Source organism: Castor canadensis, chromosome 7, assembly GCF_047511655.1.
Source record: "Castor canadensis chromosome 7, mCasCan1.hap1v2, whole genome shotgun sequence".
In the NCBI taxonomy this organism is placed as follows: Eukaryota; Metazoa; Chordata; class Mammalia; order Rodentia; family Castoridae; genus Castor; species Castor canadensis.
Window position 1 is genome coordinate 29,395,022 of NC_133392.1, and position 22,172 is coordinate 29,417,193.

At 42.0% G+C, this 22,172-nt stretch overlaps 1 protein-coding gene across 4 annotated transcripts in view; it reads left to right on the top strand.

Moving 5' to 3' along the window:
* The first annotated feature begins 1,976 nt into the window (after window positions 1–1,976).
* LOC109681483 (polycystin-2-like protein 1) overlaps window positions 1,977–22,172 on the top strand; it is a 32,818-nt gene continuing 12,622 nt past the window's right edge. For 3 of the 4 annotated variants that reach the window (XM_074078528.1, XM_074078529.1, XM_074078530.1), the window contains exons 1-2: window positions 1,977–2,453; window positions 2,917–3,030. In XM_074078528.1, the coding sequence (XP_073934629.1) occupies window positions 2,219–2,453; window positions 2,917–3,030 (349 nt within the window). In that variant the 5' untranslated portion in view covers window positions 1,977–2,218. Of the gene's footprint in view, window positions 2,454–2,564; window positions 2,713–2,916; window positions 3,031–22,172 lie in introns of all 4 variants that reach the window. The other variant, XM_074078531.1, reaches the window with a different exon arrangement.

Here is a 22,172-nt window from a genome sequence, read left to right on the forward strand (position 1 = left end):
CTCTTTTAAGTTTTTGTCATTATAGTTCTGATCCTTCTGGGACATTTACAATCAAGCCCATAAAAAATGACTCTAATAAGTGCTTACGTGTCAACCAGGTTAGCTTTTCAGACATTGGCTTTTGTTGGATTTTGTTATGTATTGTCCTTTTCTAGAACCCCACTGCCTAAAAGCCACTCTTTCTAAGCCTCTTTGTTGCTTAAATTTAGCCAAAAATGTCTGGTTGGTACTGACTCCCACCTGATCTGCTTGCTATCACCCCCCCAACCACTGCCACATGGGATGAAAACCAACCAAAAAACAAAATCCAGGAAAGAGTGAATCCTCACAATGAGAAAAAAAAAATGACCAATCAAGAAAGATCTTCAGTCTATAGTCATACTCCCCTGAATGTGCCCAATCTCTTCTGGTCTCAGAAGCCAAGCAGGGTTGGGCCTGATTAGTACTTGGATGGAAGACAGATCTTCAGAAGAGACTGCTCAGAGACAAACAGTTTGGAGGCAAGGGGGGAATGAAGTAAAATTTCAAATGGAGTCACTCATGCCAGACTCTCAAAAATAACCAAGGCCAAGAGGATTGAAGAAGTGGTTCTTACACACTTCTTGCCACAATGTGGCCATCTGGCATTAAAGCCTTTCCAGACACAAACTCCTATTTTTAGACAGGATCTTCTACTTAGAGACAAAATGACTGTTTTTACTGGCTCTATACATGTCCTTTGATACTTAAAGATTGTGGTTTTAACTTTTTTAAACAACCCGTTTTCTTGAACATAAATACTGATAGTATATTGTTGCCATGGTAAATCTACTCAGTTAAAAAAAAAAAAACCAAAAGATACTATCTGGGTAAAAAAAATGTCCAACCATTAAAACTCCATTTGATGGGCCCTTTTGTTGTTATCTTGTCTATTCCCACTACGTTAAAGTAACAAAAATTGCCCCCTGGATCCACCACAGGTGAGGAAAGCCAGCCTTTCCCAAGTGGGAGTGCATCCCTGACCCAGCCTCACCATGCAAGATCACCTCTGCAACACCTGTGCCATTCCTTGGCAGGACTCCACTTCCCAGGAGACAACAGGGGACCACAAACAATGGGACAACAGCCCCGCTCTAGTCACTCCAAAAACTAACTACTCTTCACACGGAGAAAGCTCAAACATGGGATGTACTCCTGTTCTCTTCTACACACTTAGACTCTTACCTTTTGGGATGGTCCTTACAACGTTTTCCCCATGTACTAAATAGTATAAGAGAGCCATTGCTGGGAACTCGGCACAGCCACACTTTGCATCATGCACCCACCAACAGGTCAGACGTTAAATCGGCTCATATACTCCCAAGTTAACGAGGTTGCTGGTAAGTGATACTAAAAGTCCCAGAGTAAAAAAAAAAAAATGCAGACTACATTTGTCATAAAAAGCAGGACAATGAGTCTTATCCTAGGAGCATGCTTAATATTATCCTGCCTGGTGCCCCTGGCCATTATGGAGGCCACTATAAAAAGGAAAATGGCCACACATGTGATGATGCTATGGAAGTACAAACCCTAGATTAAGAGCATCAAAGCGGGGAATGATGTAGCAGGGAGGAGGACCAGAAGAGAAACAGACAGGCTGTGTTCTGATAGTGAGCCAGGGGGAAGGGATGGCAAGACAGAGAGATAAAACTTAAAGTATTGAAACATGAAGAAGGTCACATAGCACTGGGGGAATGAAATAGCCAATAAAGTCACATGCAGCCATATGTGGGTTGCACTTTGTTCTTCACTTCTGTAAGCTGCTTGCAAGGGTATATAAGGTGACACCTCTTTGTTCTCGGGGCTCAGCCTTTGGACACTAGTCCATGGGTCTGTGCCAGCACAATAAAATGTTGCTTCCTGCTAAACTGACTCAGCGTCCCACACATCATTCTTCCCATTCCATGCTCATCTCCCCCTCTTCAAATCCCTGGCTGCTAGTTTCTTCACAACCTCTTTCTGCTGAGAGAGAGAGAGAACCCTGACAGGATTGATAGTCACCCCACCCTCTTCCTCCCCTGCTCCCTCCCCCAGGCTGGCTTGGCTTCCCCACCCTGGTAGGAGGCAGAGGCTGGGTGAGAGCAGCTGCTCTCAGACTCTACTTCCTTGGCCTTCTGTTGGCTGTGCCCAGCTGGACCTTTGTCCCTGATTCTCCTGTGAGACTGGGCACCTGCCGTGCCAGGTCCCCACCTCCCTCCCCATGAATACTGTGGAAAGTCCTGAGGGGCAGGAGCTGCAAAAGCTGGGGAGCGGAGCCTGGGACAACCCTGCTTACAGTGGCCCCCCTTCCCCACATGGGACAGTTAGGATCTGTACCATCTCCAGTGTGGTGATCCCCCACCCCCAACCCAAGAAGCTTGAAGACAGACCCCAGGAGAAGACACACAAGACCCTGGTGTCCAGCTGCTGCTTCCTTATCTGTCGTGGCATCAGAGGTATGGGGTGGGAGGCTTCTGAGATATTAGAGTACAGAGAAGGGGTTACTGCAAGCTCTGAGTGGGAAAAGTAAAATCTCAGTGTCTCTTTGTGACTTGCCTGTTTTGGAGCTGCTTGCCCCAGGACACAGAGGCAAGTCTTGCCATCTGCCAGAGAGGTCACTAGGCACAGTCATCACTTGGGGGTCCAGAGTGTTGTGGAGTGAGGTGGAAGAAGACACAAAGTGATGAGACCTTAGACCATGCCCTGCAACAACAGGTGACTATTTTTAAGACTATACTTTCTGTGACCCAGTGCCCTTACTACATCATTTCAGGGAGTTTGAAGGAGGACAGGCATGAATAGTGTAGTCAGATTCCACCAGAGGATAAGGAGATGGGTCAGGAAGGACTGGGAGGAGATGGAGTAAAGTCCAGGTCAAGGCGTTCTTAGGAATTGTGAGCATCTTTCCAATTCCCTTAGGACTCTGGGGAACAAACCTAACTGAGAACACAGCCGAGAACCGGGAACTTTATGTCAAGACCACTCTGCGGGAGCTTCTGGTGTACATTGTGTTCCTGGTGGACATTTGTCTGTGTGAGTAGCCTCTATCTCTGTGGATGTCTGTCTGTGAGAAGTCTGCTGTGTGTGACATATGAATACTCTTGTCTGTGGGCAACACCTGTGGGAAAGCACCCATGTGTGTGAGACAGTGTGTTCTGGGAACTGTGTAGATAATATTCAACTCCTACTTATTCCATTTTCAGCTTAAGATGTTTCATTGAAAAGGAACTTGTCATTGAGTCAGTGAAAGATGGTGATGGTGAGTTGTTAGGAAGGCTGTTTGTCTAGAATTACCAGTGGAATCCAGTTTTAAGTTTAGGTGCCTAACATTGAGTCAGCAGCCATGGTTTTCTGTTGGTGGGTGGAAGATTTACCCTTCTGTAAAGAGTGATAGTTCACTGCTTTCTGTTTGTTGGCTTTCACGTGGTTAGTTATTGAGCTACATCTGATCTGTGATCCTTTAGAGGCAGGAAGAGAACAAATGATTCAGGTCTTAGGGCCCTGAGAAGAGGCTGAGGATGCAATGGTGACATCATGGGAGAGCCCACCCCATGCAGGAATCTGGAGAAGCATCTGTGAGGCTTTAGTTGACCCCCCAAGTTAGGATGGTTTGGTCCCTAAATTCAGAGAAGTAAGTGGGAAGATTGAAAGGTAGACTATAGGAACAGAGTCAAAGAAATGTAGAGAATCTTAAAGGTGGAGTACACAGAGGCTACTCAGCACGTAGGTGAGGATAAGAACGCTGTATTCGTTAATTCTTTCCTTGAAAAGTGGCACAGCAAGTGACATTTGCCTCATTCAGTAGAGTAGCATGTGGAGCTGTTCTATGCGTGCTGACTAAAGCTGTAGCTTGTGCCACCCAGCTGCGGTGCCTCCTCTCTAGATGGCCTCTGTCCTTCAGCAGACTTTATGCTTTTTAGGGTGCATGAGCCTTTGGAAATGGGATGTGAAGTTCTGGTAACAGGCATCTCTGTGAACCACCCACTTGTGTGAGCCTCTTGGGGTTGAGCAGACATACTTGCTCTGACCTGTGCTGTGCGGACTCATGGTGCTGGGCAGAGGGGCCTGCTAGGAGCGCTTCATCCTAAGGTGGCAGCACAGCATGAGGGCACGATGGGCCATGCCATGTGAGGGGGACAATGGCGGGCCCAGGGCACTCACCCTTTGTGGGGTCCATTTATTTCCTTTCAACACATGACTGTCAGAGACTCATTTGTTGACATACTGATTTTTTTCATTGCAACCATCTGCTAGGAAGGAGGGTTCCTCTCCCTCCTCACACCCCTGTGACAACAGCTGAAACCCAAGGCAGAGTTTTTCTCTGCAAGTGACCGAGTTGGCTGGAGCTCCACATCGGCTTTGGAAAAGCATTGTGAGATTCCCAGTCCACCATTTCAGACTCCTCTGTTTGAGGCTGGAAGGGTGGAAGCCCAGAAGTGACATGAACCCATGGTCTCTACTTCCTGGAGCTCAGTGCCCTGAGGAGGGTCAGCTGGTCTGTGACTGGCCCTTGTCCGAGCCCTGGACTCAGCGCAATGATTATAGCATCTTGAGCAGCCGGGATTTTAGAGGACATCTAGGTCAAGGGTGCAGAAATGTAGAATCTTTCCTTGACCCTCCCATGGCATCTGTTGTGTGCCCCATCAAGACAGGGTGTCCCATCGTGGGGATTGTCCATTGTCTCATGGGGAGCCCATTCTACAGTGGTCAGCTCTAGTTCCCTCCACTTATGGAGCCCCCTCCTCTGTGCCAGACAGTAGGCCAAGAATACGTACATCACTTTCTCCTTTGTAGGACTTTCTTCTACTGGGCCGTCTACTTTCCCACTACTCTCCAAGGTGACAGCCTTTCAAGTGTTGGGATGACTGTAGTGACCAAGTTTCCCTTGGTCACCTGTTCTCCAGGCTTTCTATTTTCTCATGAAAGCAGTCATTATAACATGCTGTCCAGAGGAGGTTTATGCAGAGATTGAAGGCATGGGGTCTGATTTGCAGAGATTTGCATTTGAACAGCACACTCTGCCATTCATCATGGGAGGGACTTGAGCAAGTTGCTTAACTTCTTTGATTCTCAATTTCTTCCTCTGTACCCACCTGATTACATAGGATTATGTGACGTTATGTGGCTGCTGTCTGTGAAGTCATTAACTCAGTGTGGCAAGTCTTAACAACAGTTTCAGGGAGTCTCCATGCTGGTTGGTGGTCTCCAAACCTCGTCGATTTGATGCCTAACTGGACGAACTACTCCATGGGCAATCTGACCAGCAGAGTCCTGTGATGTCATTGCTGCTGTTGTGTCCAGATTTGGGGGTCCACGAGGACATGCACAGAAAATGATATCTGAGCTGGGACCCGAGAGATGAGGAGGATTTAGCACCTTGAAAGGGGGGCAAAGAGAAGGGAAGTTTCTGGGAAGAGGGGACAGCAGTGCCAAGGCCCAGCCGGGACAGAGGGCCCAGTTTAGTGTAGGTGCAACACTGTGGCTGGAGCAGAATTGGGAGGGTCAGAGTGGTGAAGATGACGAGGCTGGCATGTGAGCAGAGCAAGCTGTCTGTGAAGGTCTTTACTGGGCTCAGTATGGGACTGCCTTGTATCATGAGGGCCAATGAAGGTACTGCTGCAGGTTCAAAGCATAAGAAAGCCATGATACATTTGAGTTCTTAAATTTATGGAGAGAGTGAATGCTGGGCCTTGGGCCAGAGAGGTGTCTCTGGGAAAGGTGAGTTCCAGAGACGATGGTCATATGCTAGGCACATAAATGGGATATTTTATTTAACCTTATAACTACGTTAGCATGTCCACTGAGTTAGTTTACTCAATTTAGTCTAGCCTGCTGGTTAAGCACTAGGACTCTGAAGTCAGACTGTCTGGGTTCAAGGCCTGGCACTTCCAATTGTCATCTGTGTGATCTGAGCAAGTTTGCTAATCTCTTAGCCTTAGAAAATCATCACTCTCATATGATGAGATTGTTGTGAGGTGAAATAAAAGAGCCCCAATATTAGGCCAAGCATTTAGCAAATTGTCTTTCTGGTGCATGGTATATAAGGCTTGTTATTTTCTACTCCCAGCAGTCACTGTGAAACCACACTGCAGATTCATGAACCCAAGCAGAGATGGGGACCGAGGGAGGGAGAATTAATCTGGTCCCTTTAAACCTCTGAAACCCTCTGACTCCTCTGGAGTTGCATTTTTGGTAAACCTTGAAATCACTACCTGAAGATGGGTCATTTACCTGCCTTGATGAGAACTGAAGACTTCACCCATAAAACACCAACCTCCACAAGAGCCTTTTCTGTAACAGAATTTGGAGAACTTTATTTTCTGATGGTTCCTACAACAATTAGTAAAATAATACTCATGCCTGGCCCCTCGCCTTTCCTTGCCTCTGTCTCCTTTCAAGCAAATCTTCAGGCAACAGCCTTGGGTAGGGTCTCAGTAGGGCTGTTTGGTGCTCTTGCAGCAGGCCTCAACTTCCTGCCTCCCAACTCTCTGTTGACCACCCTGAGCTCTGGCCTTCTTTAATTAGATGATGCATCTCAATGAAGATGATGGAACCCTTTAAAGAGAGCAAAGTTTTTTGAAGAAAAAAAATCCTTAGCTATTATAATGATTTTTGCCCTCTAAAAGGCAATAGTACATAAGCAAATATAGAATCTATCTGTGATATTAAAATTTAAAAGAGATGAAGCGTGATTATGAAGAAAACATCAAGAGATGCTTCTGGAAGGACTGATAATGCAAAAAAGGTGAAGAAATTTAGGACTAGACCAACCTAATTTTTCTGATCAGCATGACAAGTGAGGTGTCCTGCTTAAGGATGAGGAATATAAGTAAGTCCTGGCCCTAGGATCTAGCTGGAAGCAAGTGGCTGTTGTGTTGTCCTGTGAGGATACTGTCCTCTGAGAACTGGAGTGCCATGTCATTTGCTATTCCCATTTGCTGTGTGCTTGTCCCCGAGAGTGCTTGCGACTAGTTCAGATGCTCCAGGTCACTGCTCTGTAGTGTTAGGGTAAACACTGTAGCCTAATGGAAAGACATGAACATTGGATTCTTCAAATACTAGCTCTACCCCTTACTGGCTTTGGGATGTTAGGCACTTCCTTATAGGTAGAACAAGGATAATAGTATTTACGGATATAACGTGTAAAGAATCTAACTCAATGACTGGCAATAATGTTTGTATTCTCTAGTGGAATTTCAAAACATTCACTTGATCCTCTAGACTGATTGTAAAAAAAAAAGAAAGTTCCTTCTAGGAAAGAAGCCAATCCAGAAAGACTATATACTGTAAAATTCTAGGTATATGATATTCTGCAAAAGGCTTAACCAGGGACCAGGGAGACAATAAAAACTGGCAGTGGTTGCCAGGGATTGAAGGGAGAGAGGGATAAATAGGTGAAATGCACAGGACTTTAAGGACAGTGAAAATACTCTATGATATGGTAATGACAGATACATGTCATTTTAGATTTGTCTAAGTCCATGTACAATACCTAGCATAAGCTCAATTGCATATTGTGGACTTGGGTGATAATGATGGGTCAATGTGGGTCCATTGTATAACAAATGTATCTTTCTGGTATGGGAATTTGGTAGCAAAGGGTGTTAGATCCCAGTGCTATGGCCTGTGCACAGGGTGAGAAAGATTTCACAAAGGCCAGAGTTAAAACAGAAAAGTTTACTTACTTTCCAAAGAAGGAAAGGGCTAAATGACACCTTCGCAGTGGGGTGATTGGTGTGACTTTTTAAGGGCTTTGTGAGGGAAGAGCTGTAGGAATAGGGGTGGGGAGTGGAACAGGTGGTCTTTGGTCATTTTGACAGATGGTGGGCAGGCATCTTGATTAAACTGGTATGTTGACCTGCATGCAGTTTGGCCTGGAGTCATATCTTTAGTCTCCGGGTACTATGGATTCTCAAAATAGAGCAGAAAAGTTACTAGCTGGGTCTAGTCTGAAAAAATAAAGAAGGTTAGTCAGGAGCCTACACAAAATGGAGTCCAGAGACAAAATGAAGTTACTTAGACCTATTTGTCAGCTTTACAGAGGAAGCTGTGCCTATGTGGGGACAGGGAATATATGGAGAATCTCTGTACCTTTCTCTCAGTTTTACTGTGGACCTAAAACTGCCTCCAAAAATAAACTACCTTTTGGGGAAGACATGGTGGTGCACATCTGTAATCCCAGCTACTTGGGAGGCAGAGATTGAGAAGATCATAGTTCTATGCCAGCATGGCAAAAAGCTAGTGACACCCACCTCAGCAAAATAAGTCATATAGTCGTGCATGTGTGTGATGCCAGCTATACAGGAGGCATAGGGAGGAGGATTGTGGTCCAAAGCTGGCTAATCATCATAATCATAATCGTCTCTACTGTTAAAAGTATATTAAAGTGACTATGAACAGTTTAAGTAATAAAGTACTTACTATATATTCAAAACAGCTAAAAGAGAGCATTTAAAAAGTTCTCACCACAAAGAATGATGACTATTTGAGGTGATAGATCTGTCCATTAGCCTGATCTGATTCAAGGTATACATTGTATACAAGAATGAAACATCACATGACACCCGTACTTACATACATACAATTATCACTTGTCAAGTATGGCAACTATTATTTGTCAAAAGTAAATAAATAATAAAAATGTAAAGGCCTTTAAAAATTTGTAGTTGCTCTTACCTGTCAGGACAGTATCACTTGACAGCATTCTTTGAGTGACACTAGATCTTGAAGATAAGGCATTTCCCAAAAAATCCTGTTTACCACCATCTCTCCCACCATCATTATTAGTAACAACACAAGCAGCAAATTTCTTCTGAATCTTTTTTATTTCTTGACAATGCTAGGGTATATACTCTGGGCCTTGTGCTGGCTAGGTAAGGCGCTCTACCCCTTGAGCCGCACCTCCACTCCTTTTTTTACTTTACTTATTTGTCCAAGGGCTGGCCTCAGACCACCATCCTCCTGCGTATCTGGGATTACAGATGTGCACTGACAAACAAAATTTTTCTTTGAGATAGGGTTGCTAACTTTTTGCCAGAGCTGACCTGGAAACAGCAATCCTCTTGATCTCTACCTCCTAAGTAGCTGGGATTATAGATGCAAGCCATGCCCCCAGCCTTTGAATCATTTCTCAGTACTCATAGCACTATGCCATGTACTTTATTTCATTTACCACTCCCAATGAGTTTGTGAAATTATTCTTTTATCGCTCCCATTTTAAAACTCAGAAAAGGTTTAGATCTGTCAAATAGCTCACCCAAGGCCACACAGCAAGTAAATAGAAGAGTCAGGAGGTCAATTCAGCAACTGTTGGCCTGACTTGAATTCTGAGTGCTTTAACCAGTGCAGTAGTTCAGCTACAGCCTGTCCACATGCAAATGTGTTAGGCATTGTTTTGTTGATACTCACCAACATCCTAGCAAGGATAACACCCTTCTTCCCTTAACAGAGGCAAATTTTACTGTTCACATTTCTTTCTTTTTATTGCTACATTTAAAAGATGATATAAAAACATTAAAGAACATTTTGATATATATTTCATCACCATCACATCCAAAGGTATTTTCATTTTCTTCATATTAGCAGTTCTTATCCATACATATAAATACTTTACCTGCTGTATTATGTTGGATACTTCTACATATAATTATAAATATTCCCTTATGTTTCTAAATTTTACTTTTATGATTATAGTCACACCACAATTAACTGAAACATTTCTCTTACTATTTCAATATTTCATTATTATGGATAAATATATCTATAGCTGTTTACTTTTGTTAAATACTTTCTTTGGAAATTTCCAAGCCAAAAGATAGGACTATGTCTTTAGTACTTTCCATGTGTTGTCATTTTGCCTCTGTAAGGGATTATACACATTTATTATGCCATTAGTACTAAGATTACACCAATTTTGTCACAACTTTATCAAAATTGGATATTCTTATTTATAATTTTTAGTATTAAATAGACATAAAATAGTACAGTTTGCCTTTCTTATCTTTCATTCACTACTGAAAGTGGATGGTTTTATCATATTTAATTTATAACGCATACTTATTTTGTGTAAATTGTGTAAGACAGGCTTTAAGAGGCAAGAGAGGAAGGTTTAAGGAAGTCAGACCATTAGACCCTGGGAAGGAATCCACCACCAAGGCTCTCATTTCCACCACCTGAGCTTGGAAAGTGGAAAGAATAGCCAACAAACTTGGACATCACCCACACAGGAATTTGACCTGGGATGGGCCCTAATAAGCTATCACAGACACCATATTGACCACATTTCATCTGCCTCATGCTTTATTCTAGCAACTTGGTAGGCCTAGAAACAAGGGCTATTTGGGGACTAATTTGGCTAAAATAGAGCTATCTCTTTTAGGCAGGCAATGAGTGAGAACCATCAGTTATCTCACTTATATAGCTCTTGAAGCCTTACAAAGAGCTTTCACACCTCTGATCTCATTGGACTCTGGCAGCAATCCTGTAAGGGGTAGATATTATTATTTCCACTCTGAGGATTAGAAAAAAATGTCATTATTGTCATTATAAATAGTTCAGGAGTGATCAGTCATTCAGCACAGTTACTGATGGGTAGAGTCAGACCTACCTAGCTCAGCAGAGAAAGTGCTGGAGAATAAAGGACCTCCTGCCTCCTCCTCCTGCCTCTCTCCCCATTGTGATATTTATGAAAAGGTTTCCAGCCCTTTGTCTTCTTGGAGGGATGCTGTGCCTTTTGTTGACAGAGGAAACAAGAAGGTCTTTGTGTGGAACAATGTCTGTTTGTTCCAGGAGACATTGTTATCTCAAAGGTACACCTGGGGCTGTCTCTGTGTAGGAGAGGCTGTGAGCCATGACCAGACAGTCTGGTCACCATGGAGCTGGGGAGGAGTGCAGAGACCCTCAGTCTTTGGTGACTCACGTCTATGTCTACCCATCACTTAATGTTGATTGGCTGCTCTTTGTGCACTACTGGCTGTAAAGAATACCTGCCTCCATTCACTCTGCTTTCATTTAGTGGGTTTCAAGGTTCTGCCCACAGTTTGGTAGAATCTTGCATTATCAGAAGAGGATAAAGTGAGCTTGGAGATCAGGAAGTAGGTGTCTTTCTTGACTGAATATTTCTAGAATTGACAAGGAAAGGAACAGAAATATATTGGAGGCCCAGGTAGGTGAACCTCTTTGTGGCTGTAATGATGGCAGAATATAACTGATCACATAGAACCATGGCTTTGGTGAAAGCACAGAGGTAGAATAGAAAGCACAAGAGGACTGGAATGAGGCCACCTAGTTCACATGATGGTACTACCAGTTATTAGCCAGGTTTCTTTGGAAACTTGACCAAGATACTTAACTCCCTCTGAACCTTGACATCCTACTCAAGAGAGGATAATAATCTGCCTTTGTGAGGTTGATGGAAACAAAGAAGGTACTTAGTGCCTACAGTAGAGTCTCAATAAATATCAGTTGTTATTCCATGTCAAGGTACAAATCAGGAAAGTACTGAAACTCCCTCAATATTCTGCGTTGCTGTAGTGGAGATCGGGCTCTGGTGCCCCTGGTATAAGTGACCAGACAACAGAGCAGGTAGCTCATGTCCTATGGCACCAGTCTGAATAATTGCTCTGCCTCTCACCAGCTGAATAACCCTGAGCAAACCAAGGGAAGTGAATTTCATGAATCATGGAGAACTCTACTCTTGATAAGATGGAGTCATCAGACACATCTGACAGGCTGTTAGGAGACAGGCTCTGAAAGCTCTTGGAAAACCATGAAATAAGGTGCATAGGTGAGGGGTTATAAGGACACTGCTAATAATGTCTTTGTGTTGTGGGAAGTCGCAACAGGTTTAAAGTTCAGGCAGATCTTCAGGACTGGGCAGAGGTTCTAGTCCCACAAATAAGGCATAGGGCAATGTTCTCAAACGTGTGCTTTGAGGAGCCTAGGGCTTCTTGTGACCCTTTCAGAGGGACTGCAAGAGCCTTGCTTACCCAATAATGTATTTCTTTAAGGCCATATTTTCTTCATGTAATTCAACCAAAGCAACATATTGCAACAGGTTGCAGCCAGACACTAAGGAGACTTGTAAACATGTAACACAATGCCACATTTCTCAGTAAAATTTTTTGGTTTTAAAAAATATAGTGACTTTGGTCCAGCATTTTTAAACCATGCATTAGGGAGGCTGAGGCAGTAGGAACCCAAGTTCAAGGTCAGTCTGGGTTACACAGCAAAATCTCTGCCTCAGAACACACAAAAAATAGGGCTGGGTGTAGTGGCACATATTGTAATTCCAGCTATTCAGGAGATGGAGATGGGGAGGATCACAGTTCTAGTACTGCCTAAGACAAAAAAGTTAGCAAGACCCCAACTCAACCAATAAGCAAGATGTGGTGATACATGCCTGTGGTCCCAGCTGTGAGGGAAGCATAGGTAGGAGAATCAAAGCCCAAGGCTAGCCCCTGGCAAACACAAGAGACGCAGTCTGGAAAATAATTCAAAGCAAAAAAGTGCTGGGGGTATGGCTCATGTGGTGGAGTACTTGCCTAGTAAACGTGAAGCCCTGAGTTTAAACCCAGGAACAGAAGAAAGAAAGACAGAAAAGAAAGAAAAAAGGACGGAAGGAAGGAAGGAAGGAAAAAGAAATAGAAAATAAAGTGGTGTTTAATGTAAAAAAAATGTTATTTATGTTTACATGTATTCTGGTTGTCATTTTTCTTGCCTTTTGAATTTTTTTTATTCTAAGGATTGAATCCCAGAGCCTTGCATGTACTTATCTTGTGCTCATCTTCAGCCTGTTATCATTTCTGAATGAATTAATTAATAAATAGTACATTTATCCTTGGTTTTAATTTCTAATAAGGAAATGACTGATAGCTGTAACTCCAAAAAAAAACCTTTTGGAGTGCTCAAAAATTTTAAGAGTTACCAAGGATTCCTGAGAACCAGCGCCCTAGAGACTGAGTCTGAGCCGGTCATATGAGACTATTTCGTAGCAAGGATGAATGAACACATGAGGGAAGGACTGATCACCTGCATTCATTCAAACATTTAGCAAGTGGTGCTGTGTGTGTAGGTCAAGTAATAAGAGCTTTAAAATATCCAAGAAGGCATATCCTCTGCCTTCAAGGAGCAAGGACGTTGACATATAACAAACATGGAGTATGATGAGTGCTGCGGTGGAGGGAGACTCCAGAACTGTGATTAAATGTGATCAAGGAGACCTGGGAATTCCTGCAAGGCCTGAAACATGTACCCATTCAACTCTGAGGAGGTCCAGAGTCTGCCAGGGAATCCCAAAGTCATTGCTATTTGCTTGCTTTTTTTATTTAATAGCGTTGGCTCTCTGCCTAGAGGTTGCAGGAGTTGGAAGATGAAATCAGCCAACTAAAGTCAGAGGCTATGAATACGCAAGAGCTCTGCCAGGGTCAGAGTCTCAAAGAGCAAGGAAGAGGACAGAATGTCTAACAAGATTTCTCCTTATGCTATCACAAAATGATAAAAAAATGAAACTGGAAATACTTTATTAAATTTTTACCTAGTACCTAGTCCCTGTTTTTAAAAACTCAAATCATATAGAGAATGGCAAAGCTGTTACCTGTAATTATTGTGAAAAGTCTGGTGTATATCATCACAGCCATTTTCTTGATACACAATATGAATCTTTCTTTTTTTCTTTCTTTCTTTAGGGTTTTTTTGAGGTAGGGTCTCACTATATAGCTCAGGTAGACCTCAAAATTGCTTTGTAGCCCAGACTGGCCTTGAACTCATCCTCCTACCTCAGCTTCCCAAGTCCTGACATAATGAGTTTTAGACAAGAAGCTTCATTTGTTTCTACCTGAAGGGTGAATGTGGTGATCACTGTGCGGTCTGGAAGACATAGCATTGCTGATGTGCTAAAAGCAGTGGGAGAGCCTTCTGTAGTGCGGATGGCTAACTACAGTAGTCAGGGTGAGAGGATCTCTTGGTGCATTCTGTGGAAAATAAATCACCCCTCAGGATAATTGCAAGGATTTGCCAGCTTGCAGTGAAACCCAGGATCAGGACCTGCTTCTTGCTGGATGCTTCTGGGTTCTGGACTGGCTCTCCTAGCCCCTCCTTTCTCTTCTCTCTTCACAAGCACTGAACCATTTTGTTTCTCCCACCCTGCCCTTGGCTTTGGTCTCCTCTTCTTTACTTCCTGGAGCCCTCTTCCTTACATAGGCCTAGGATTTTTTGGGGAAAGGGGGTACGGTCTGGGAACTCCAGGGGAACACATTTTCCACTTTTGGTTCTTGAGACCCTGGAAAGTTTGAAAAAGTGTTTCTTGAAGTTTGTGTCCTTCCAAGTGCTAATGACCTAGCTTCTGTTTTAAAAATCAATCAACATATTAATCACTGAGCTATGTTTTCTCTTTATATGAATCCATTCAAGAGCCTCCTGCCATACCCTACAGTAAAGAAAATGATATATTTCTCTGGGGTGACCAAAGCTGGGTTCATAGAGTCTTCCTGGACTGCCTTCATTTTGCAATACTTCATAAACCAATTGATGAGGAAACTACCCATACCAGACCCAATAACTCTAGAAAGAATCAGTTCTCGGCACTGAGTGAACCTACAGTTTGGTCATGGTGTTGGTTGTCCTATAATCATCACAGAGTCATATTGGCCCATGTATTTTGGACTGCACAAGCATAGGTGAAACCCATTACCAACTCTATGAACTTAGTCACCTTTCCCTTATTATTTGTGAAGAAGGTGCATGAGGGGTTAGTGTGTAGATCAGTGGTAGAGCATGTGGTTAGCATGCTCAAAGCCCTGATTTCAATCCCCAGCACCACACCACACACCACACACACACACACACACACACACACACACACCCCAACTACACACATCCCCCACACACCACACACCACACACACCCCACACACCACACCACACACACCACATACACATACACACACAGAGATAGTAAATGAAATGGTGGCACCCTAATTGGGGTAGCCATTAGCCCCTATATATGTAGTCACTAAGTTTTTCTGCCTGATTGTCCATCTTTTCTGGGTCCACATTTTTGAGGACTCTGGCCTTGGCAACCTTTAATATCAGTAGCACCTTTTCTAATGCTCCCTTAATTTCTGGTGTTAAACACCTTTTTGGGTCAGGTAAATGTAGGCAATAAAAAGTCCTGCCTCAGCTCCAGATGACTATGGATTTGGTTTTTGTGATATGATCAGCCTGTGGGAGAATCTGGGCAAGGTAGTTAAAGGAACACAGTAAAAGCAAGCACATGCCTTCCCCTGTAACATTCTATGAGAAGATGTGGCCAATCACTGCTGACTCAACAGGGAGAGAACTCTCTTGTTATACTATAGCTGGTGTATTTGGCTCTCTTCAAGGAGTGCACTCTGCCATAGCTACGAAGGTCTTAAATATCTCTCTTCAAATTGACTGAAGGAAGTCATGCTGGACATGCTGGACAACACAAAACTATGTTATTTAGGGGGTGGTCCGTATTTTTCCAGGAAGACTGTGAAGCCATCCATCTCCCTCATGACCTTTGACCTCCTGGTTTGACTGCTGTCTTAACCCTTTCTGCAACCATGTAAGAACTGACCAGCAATTAGCTAAGGCAACACTAAATCTATGAGTCAATTGCTATGCTCTGGCTTGCATCTGCATTCAGAATTAAATACAGCAGAGAAGTTCCTGCAGCTAATTATAATATATGCTTGTGCTATGTTCCGTGGCCTATCTCCAGTCCTCTAAATATCTGATTTGAGTACTCCATTCCCTGAGTTAATCTGTTACATTGATTCAACATGCATAAGGATGTGTAGGTCTGTTCTTCCTGTTGTGCCAAGATCTCAGGGCTACTAGTAACTCTAGGGTGATTGCTAACCAGTTCTTGGATTTATTTTCTATTTTCAGGAGTGATTCTCTTCAGATAGATTGAGTTCCCTTCAGCAGAAATTCATAGAACTCTTCGACCATGAACCTGGTTTCCTGAAAAGAAACTAGCCTTGTATGGTTATAGGTTCTCTTGAATTGATATCTTCTGAATTTAAGCCCTAAATGCCTTGATAATGCTCATAGACTTTGTTATAGGGACAGGTGTGAGTGACTTAGTTCCCTTAGCTGTCATCTCTGTGGACACACAATTGTGAAATGCATTGGTTTTCTACAATCTTCAGTGGATTCTTCTCTGAGAATCTAACCCTTCCCTCATTTCCAGGTTCCAACTTTCTTCTGTCTGCTGCTCATCCAAAGATACAAGAGGCAATTAGAACTTAACTTGGAATGACCCAATAGCATTAGCTAGAATGTGTGGGTGGGATAGTAGCAAAGAAGAGACTGAAAGGAGGAATTGCGAAGGAGAAGGAGTAGGAGGAGAAGAAGAAGAAGGAGGAGGAGAAATAGGGGATTTTCTGCTAAGAAAGGAACAGGGTCTGTATACCCTATAAATAATTTTAACCAAAGGTTAATCAAAGGTGTGCGATTAGACTTTACTTGTCTCAGGGTAGGAATTTTATCCTTCCAAGTTCGTGACTTCAGCTCCAATTTTTCACCTGTATGCCTATTTTTATTTGTCTTAGAAAGGTTTCTTTTGCAAAGTACCCATCTGACATGATGTACTCATGTGAAATCCTCACTTGAGATATTGATTTAGCTACAACAATAGGACCAAAAGCAGTGACTGGAATAAGATAGAAGTCTATTTCCCTTTCACATACCAATCTGTGGTATAAGAAGCCATGGACCAAAATTAAGTTCCACAATCGTATAATCCAAGCTCCTTCTACCTTACTGCTTTGCCATCTAAAACATGTAGCTTCTACCTCATGTTCCTGGTGCTGCTCTTATCTCCACACTCCAGCTAGCAGGAAATAGGAAAGTAGAAAGGAAGGCATGTCTCTTCCTTTTTTATATATAGTGAAAATGATAGCAAAGAGGTACATTTTCAATAGACTAAAAGTGGGTCATTTCAAAAGAGAGTTCGAGAACAAGAATGACTATATCCCTTCCTTTTATAGACATGAGCAAGACTTTGTAAGTGGAAGCATTTTATTCTACTCCCATCCCAGTGCCCAGAACTTAATTAAATGTTCACCATTCCTAGCTGCAAGAGAGGCTGGGTAATATGGAATTCAGTTGAACAGAAATGTGTCCCAAGATAAAATTATATTACCATGAAAGGTAATTGGAAAGGGAGGGAATTGGGAAGTAACTAGCAGTCTGTTTTGGTTAAGGCAAAAAGAAATATTGTCCATTGTTTGACAATGAGTGGACAGCAACAATTAATGAAATCTGGAGCAATCAAGGCATTACCCGAAATAATATTCCTAAGATAAAAATCGCTAGGAAGATTGATGGCAGCTGATTCTTTTCTACCAAGTAAGGATATTACAGTGCTTAGCTAGACTGTTGTGAAAGTATTATCAGAGGCTAATGGGGAGGCATAAGAAAGGGTAGATTCTTGACATTGTATTTTATTTCATGAGAAAGTAGAATCACCCTGTCAGAATAACCAAAGATCACCTCCCACCACAAATTATTTATGTGACCAAAACCAAGGTGGATCCAATGTGCCAAGAAATAGGGAGAGATGTTTCAGAGAACTTCTCAGTGAGTCAAGTGCTGAGCAGAGGCCCTCAGAGGAGCTATAAGATCAGTTTATAGAAGTGATAAGGTGCAAGAAACCTCCAACTCTTCAGCTGTTGGAAAATGAAGGAACAGTGGAGGCAATAGTCACACAATGGCTTTGGGGGCTAGGATGTGGGTGGAAGAGACCCCAACATTGCCAGAGAAACCAGAACTACCTAACATTGGAAGATGCTATTGGCTTTTGATTGTCAAAAAATTGAAGACACTCTATTTCCAACAACATGAAGAAGTTACACATTTGCTGGCAGAAACACCCCCAGCTCTCCCAAAGTCTTTGCAAGTAAGTTGAAGGGATTCCATTCTTGCCAAAGAAGAGTGCTGCTGGAAGAGGTGGCTGTGGTCCATTAAGTAGTAACTACTAGGGGCAGGGAAGGCACTCAGTAGCACACAATGGCCTGTAAGGCAGTTCCCCTGGGAAAGGAGAAGCACAAAGTACTGTGATGACTTCTTGTTATTGCTCTGAGCTGGGAAGGTCTGCCATCAGTTCAAAACAGGGGATGAGAATAGTCATCCTCACCATAAGCACAGAATGGATCAAATCAGGTTATTCACATACTCAGGGTGATGATTAATAATAACTACAACTCATACCTCCTTAATAACAATATACTTAATGCCCCACCTATGTCTAAAAGGGATCTGACCCAGCTTACATTGAAAAGTAATAAAATATAGCCTATTGGAACTATAGTAAAAAGACATAGAAAAAAGTGGGAAAAGATAGGGGAAGAAGATAATTTATACCAGAAAACTTAAGATAAACAAGTTCTACAAAGGAGAACAAAGCTGAGGTTCTTGGACGCCAAAGCAAAAAGAAACACAAATAGGTTTCATAGTTTTTATTTTTGAGTAAGAAAAAAGCACACTAGCTAATGAAGAGTTGCAAACTCTGCATGAATTGGTGTTGTTTATTTTTATATAAAAATTATAGAATATCATAATGAATAAAAGCAAAAGTTTAAAAAGCTAAAAATTGAAAATACTTTTCATTGGACTAGTTCTTATATCTGCTTTAATTTATGTTCAATATTCATCAATGAAAAAGAATATGTATATATATATATATTTTTTAATCTGGCTTTACTCAGAAAAATGTTTGGAGGATCTTGAGGATTAATAATGGGCATATTCCCAAAATATCATCAAGTTGATTTGGTCAGAAAACTCCCTTTAATAAAGGTAATAATGGCTTATAATTAGTATAAAGCTTCTTTTAAGATAGTGATCTTTTGAGTTTACCAAGTGTTTTTACAATTCACTTTCTGACTCAGATGTTAAACTCTTTGAGTAGAGTTTGCCTATAATAACACTTTATAATCTTGCACAATCCTAAATGTTTGAGTTGATTTTTTGAAAAGAGAGTCAGAATCCCTAGTCAGAAGGATTCAGGGCAAAGAGTGGTATATTTGTGTAGTGTAGAATGATGGTTAAATTCATGGTGTTTGGAGTAAGACAGTCTTGAGTTTGAATTCCCACTGTACTTGCTTGCTCTATGATCTATGATGGAGTTAATAACATTCTGGATCTCAGTTATTGTGTAAAATGGAGACGGAAGTTCCTACTTTAGCAGGTTTTTGTCAGAATTGTGGGATACAATGTATATAAAACTAGTGAATAATAAGTGTCAATAATGGTGGTTATTATTGGGATTGAGCAAGTTGGACTGTGATCTGAAGCCATGACTAAGAGGCAAGATATAGCATGTATAGCGGAATTCAATTTCTATCCAGGACAATAAATGAGAAATCTCTGAATTGTACAGTGAAACAATCACTCTGAATCACATTCAGAGCACTCTCATGTAGTCCTTGTCCAGTCTGAAAATTGCTGGATAAGGCCCTAACAGACAGTGACATACTGACATACTGGCATTTGACTCTCTGAGTCATATTCTGACTCCTTCCATTCCCTGGTCTAGAGTCACCTTTTGAAACACATAGAACAACTCTACTTCTTCACTGGATCTTAAAGAAAGAACTAAGAAGGCCAGCCCTACCCAGTGCCCACACCTCATCTGTGTGACCCTCAGCAGACTGTCTTTTGCTGACATTTCCAAGGTGAAAGGGCTGTTGTGAAATGGCCCATTTCATACAGGAAAGCACTAGTGGCCAGGAAACTTAGGTTATGAAACCTAAGTTTTCTCCTGGTGACTTCCCACTCCTAGGACTGATTCCTAGACAGAATCAGTCTACTTGGGAGGCAGGCAGATCTACATTTGAATCCTGGCTCCATTAGTTGCTTACCTTGGGCAAGTGACTTAAATTCACAGACTGGAAAATGGGGATAATGATATCACTTGCCAGACAGAGTGAGTGATTAAATGAAAAACATGTCAAGTGCACAGCACATAACATGAAGCAGGCGTTCAGAAGCAACAAGTGGCTACCCTGGTCATTTCTTTCCCTAATTTGGAGGATGATGGTGAGATGGACATGTTGAGTCCTTGTCAGTTTCAGAAATCTCTGATCTGGTTCTTCAGAGTAAAGTTAAACTGGGATCCTTATTGCCTGAATAGAAACTAATGGGGGAGTTTGAGGGAGGGAGACACCAAAAAAGAGCAATATGTCGTTTTCATCTTCTACCACAATGCACCTTAGGGATGTGATCCCCTCACAGGACTACCAGTGGTTCCTGGGGCAATGGGTTTAATGATTTTTCCCCTGGGTTAGGGAGGGGTGTTCTAAGTGGTTTTTGTACTTTGTAGAACCTTTCTCAATCCCAGGGAGGTTCTGAGTGCCCCAGAAGAGGCATTTCCTTTTCCCGCTCCCAATCTTAAGAATCACTGAGAGAGACATTGGAAACCCACTGCTTCTTGACATCTCTGTAGAAGACATGTGAAATTGATGGTCTGATTGCAACAAATCAAGGTAGTGGTTCTCAAAGTGTGGACCCATAGCACCAGTGTTACTGGGGGATCTTGTTAGAAATGCAAATGTTGGGCAGGGGTGTAGCTCAATGATAAAGCTCTTGCCTAGCCTTCCAGGTAATTCTGTAGCATGCTAAAGTTTGCTTATCAGTGAGGTAAGGAAGGGGAGAAAGTGATAGAGGTTAGAATAATCACTACATGTAGAAAATCTGACCTCCCCTGCCCTGTTTTTAAGTTCATAGTTCAGCAGCCTCCAGACCGGATGCCCATCTGATGTTCTGGCTGGATAACTTATTATAGAGATTGAGTTCTGCCAGCACCTTTTCTACCTCATCCTGTGTAAGGTTACTGGCCCACTGCTTTTGCTTGTTAGTCCAGTCTGGCTTCATTTCTTTTACCCAAGACTTGTATGAACTTATTGTTCTTCCCTTTGGACAAAGGAATGTTTCAGCCTCTTTACAACATCTACTAAATAGAAGTTGCGTTTGACTATTTTGACGACATTGCTATTATAGGTCAAATATGGAGAAATAACTTTACTCAGCTTGAAAATGATTCACATACTTTATTCTACCCTGTACTGTAGCTATATTTATATTTTTCCACCATTGGTTCAGTCTAACAAATAGAAATTGAGAACCTATTAAATAGCAGGCTCTATGCAAAATGAATAAACATAGTCTTTGTTCCTGAGCAGCATACAGCAGGATGACTAGATCTATTTGCTGAGCACCTACTCTGGTCAATGCACAAACACATCATCTTTAATCTTCAAAGCAGTATGAGAAAGATATTATGTTCCCCATTTTACAGCTGAGAAAGGTGGTACTCAGAGCCCAAATCTATGTCTAAGTGACAGAGCTGGGATTTGAACCCAGGTATACCTGGCTCCAAAGTTCATGCTAGGTTCATTCTGGGACATATTTCTCCAGGATAGAAATCATGACAACTAGCAAGGTATTCTGCACATGGTAGAATTTGAACAATGTTTGTTTTATGAATATAAAATGTGTCTTTTATAATGATTCAGGTAGATAGGTGATAATATGGTCTATTATATATCAAGAAGTACTTTGGGTTTCATGAAGTGGTGAGGGAAAGCACGCTATCATTTCTCTCTCTCTCTCTCTCTCTCTTTCCTCTCTCTCTCTCTCCTTCTCTTTCTCCTTCACACATGACTTTTTGAGAGTAAATTGTAGGCATAATGCCTAATTATTCCTAAATACTTAAAGGTATACTTTTGTGCAAAGAACATTTGTAGAAGTAAGAATTAACAAAGAATAGAGAGAGTTTGGATATGGTGAAGGGATTGAATAGGTACTAAACCAGTTTAGAGTAATTTAGAAGGGTTTTTAAGTTCCTTTTTGGTCTTTTATGCCCATATGTACTTCAATTAAGCAGTTAACAAAGAAGAATGAATACTGAATTCCTGTGTATTCACAGACTCTTGGCCAGGTAAAGCCATTTTTCTTAGAAGATATTATCTTACTGACTTAAATAACAATCAGACATACTGGGCCTAGGGAGGTTAGTTAGATCAGTGCTTGCCTAGCATGTGTGAAGGCCCTGGGTTCAATCCCCAGCACTGGAAGAAAGACAAAACAGAGATAATATGCCTACAAAGATGGTTGACAAGCAGTTCAGAGCAGTGTTATTCTGGACAG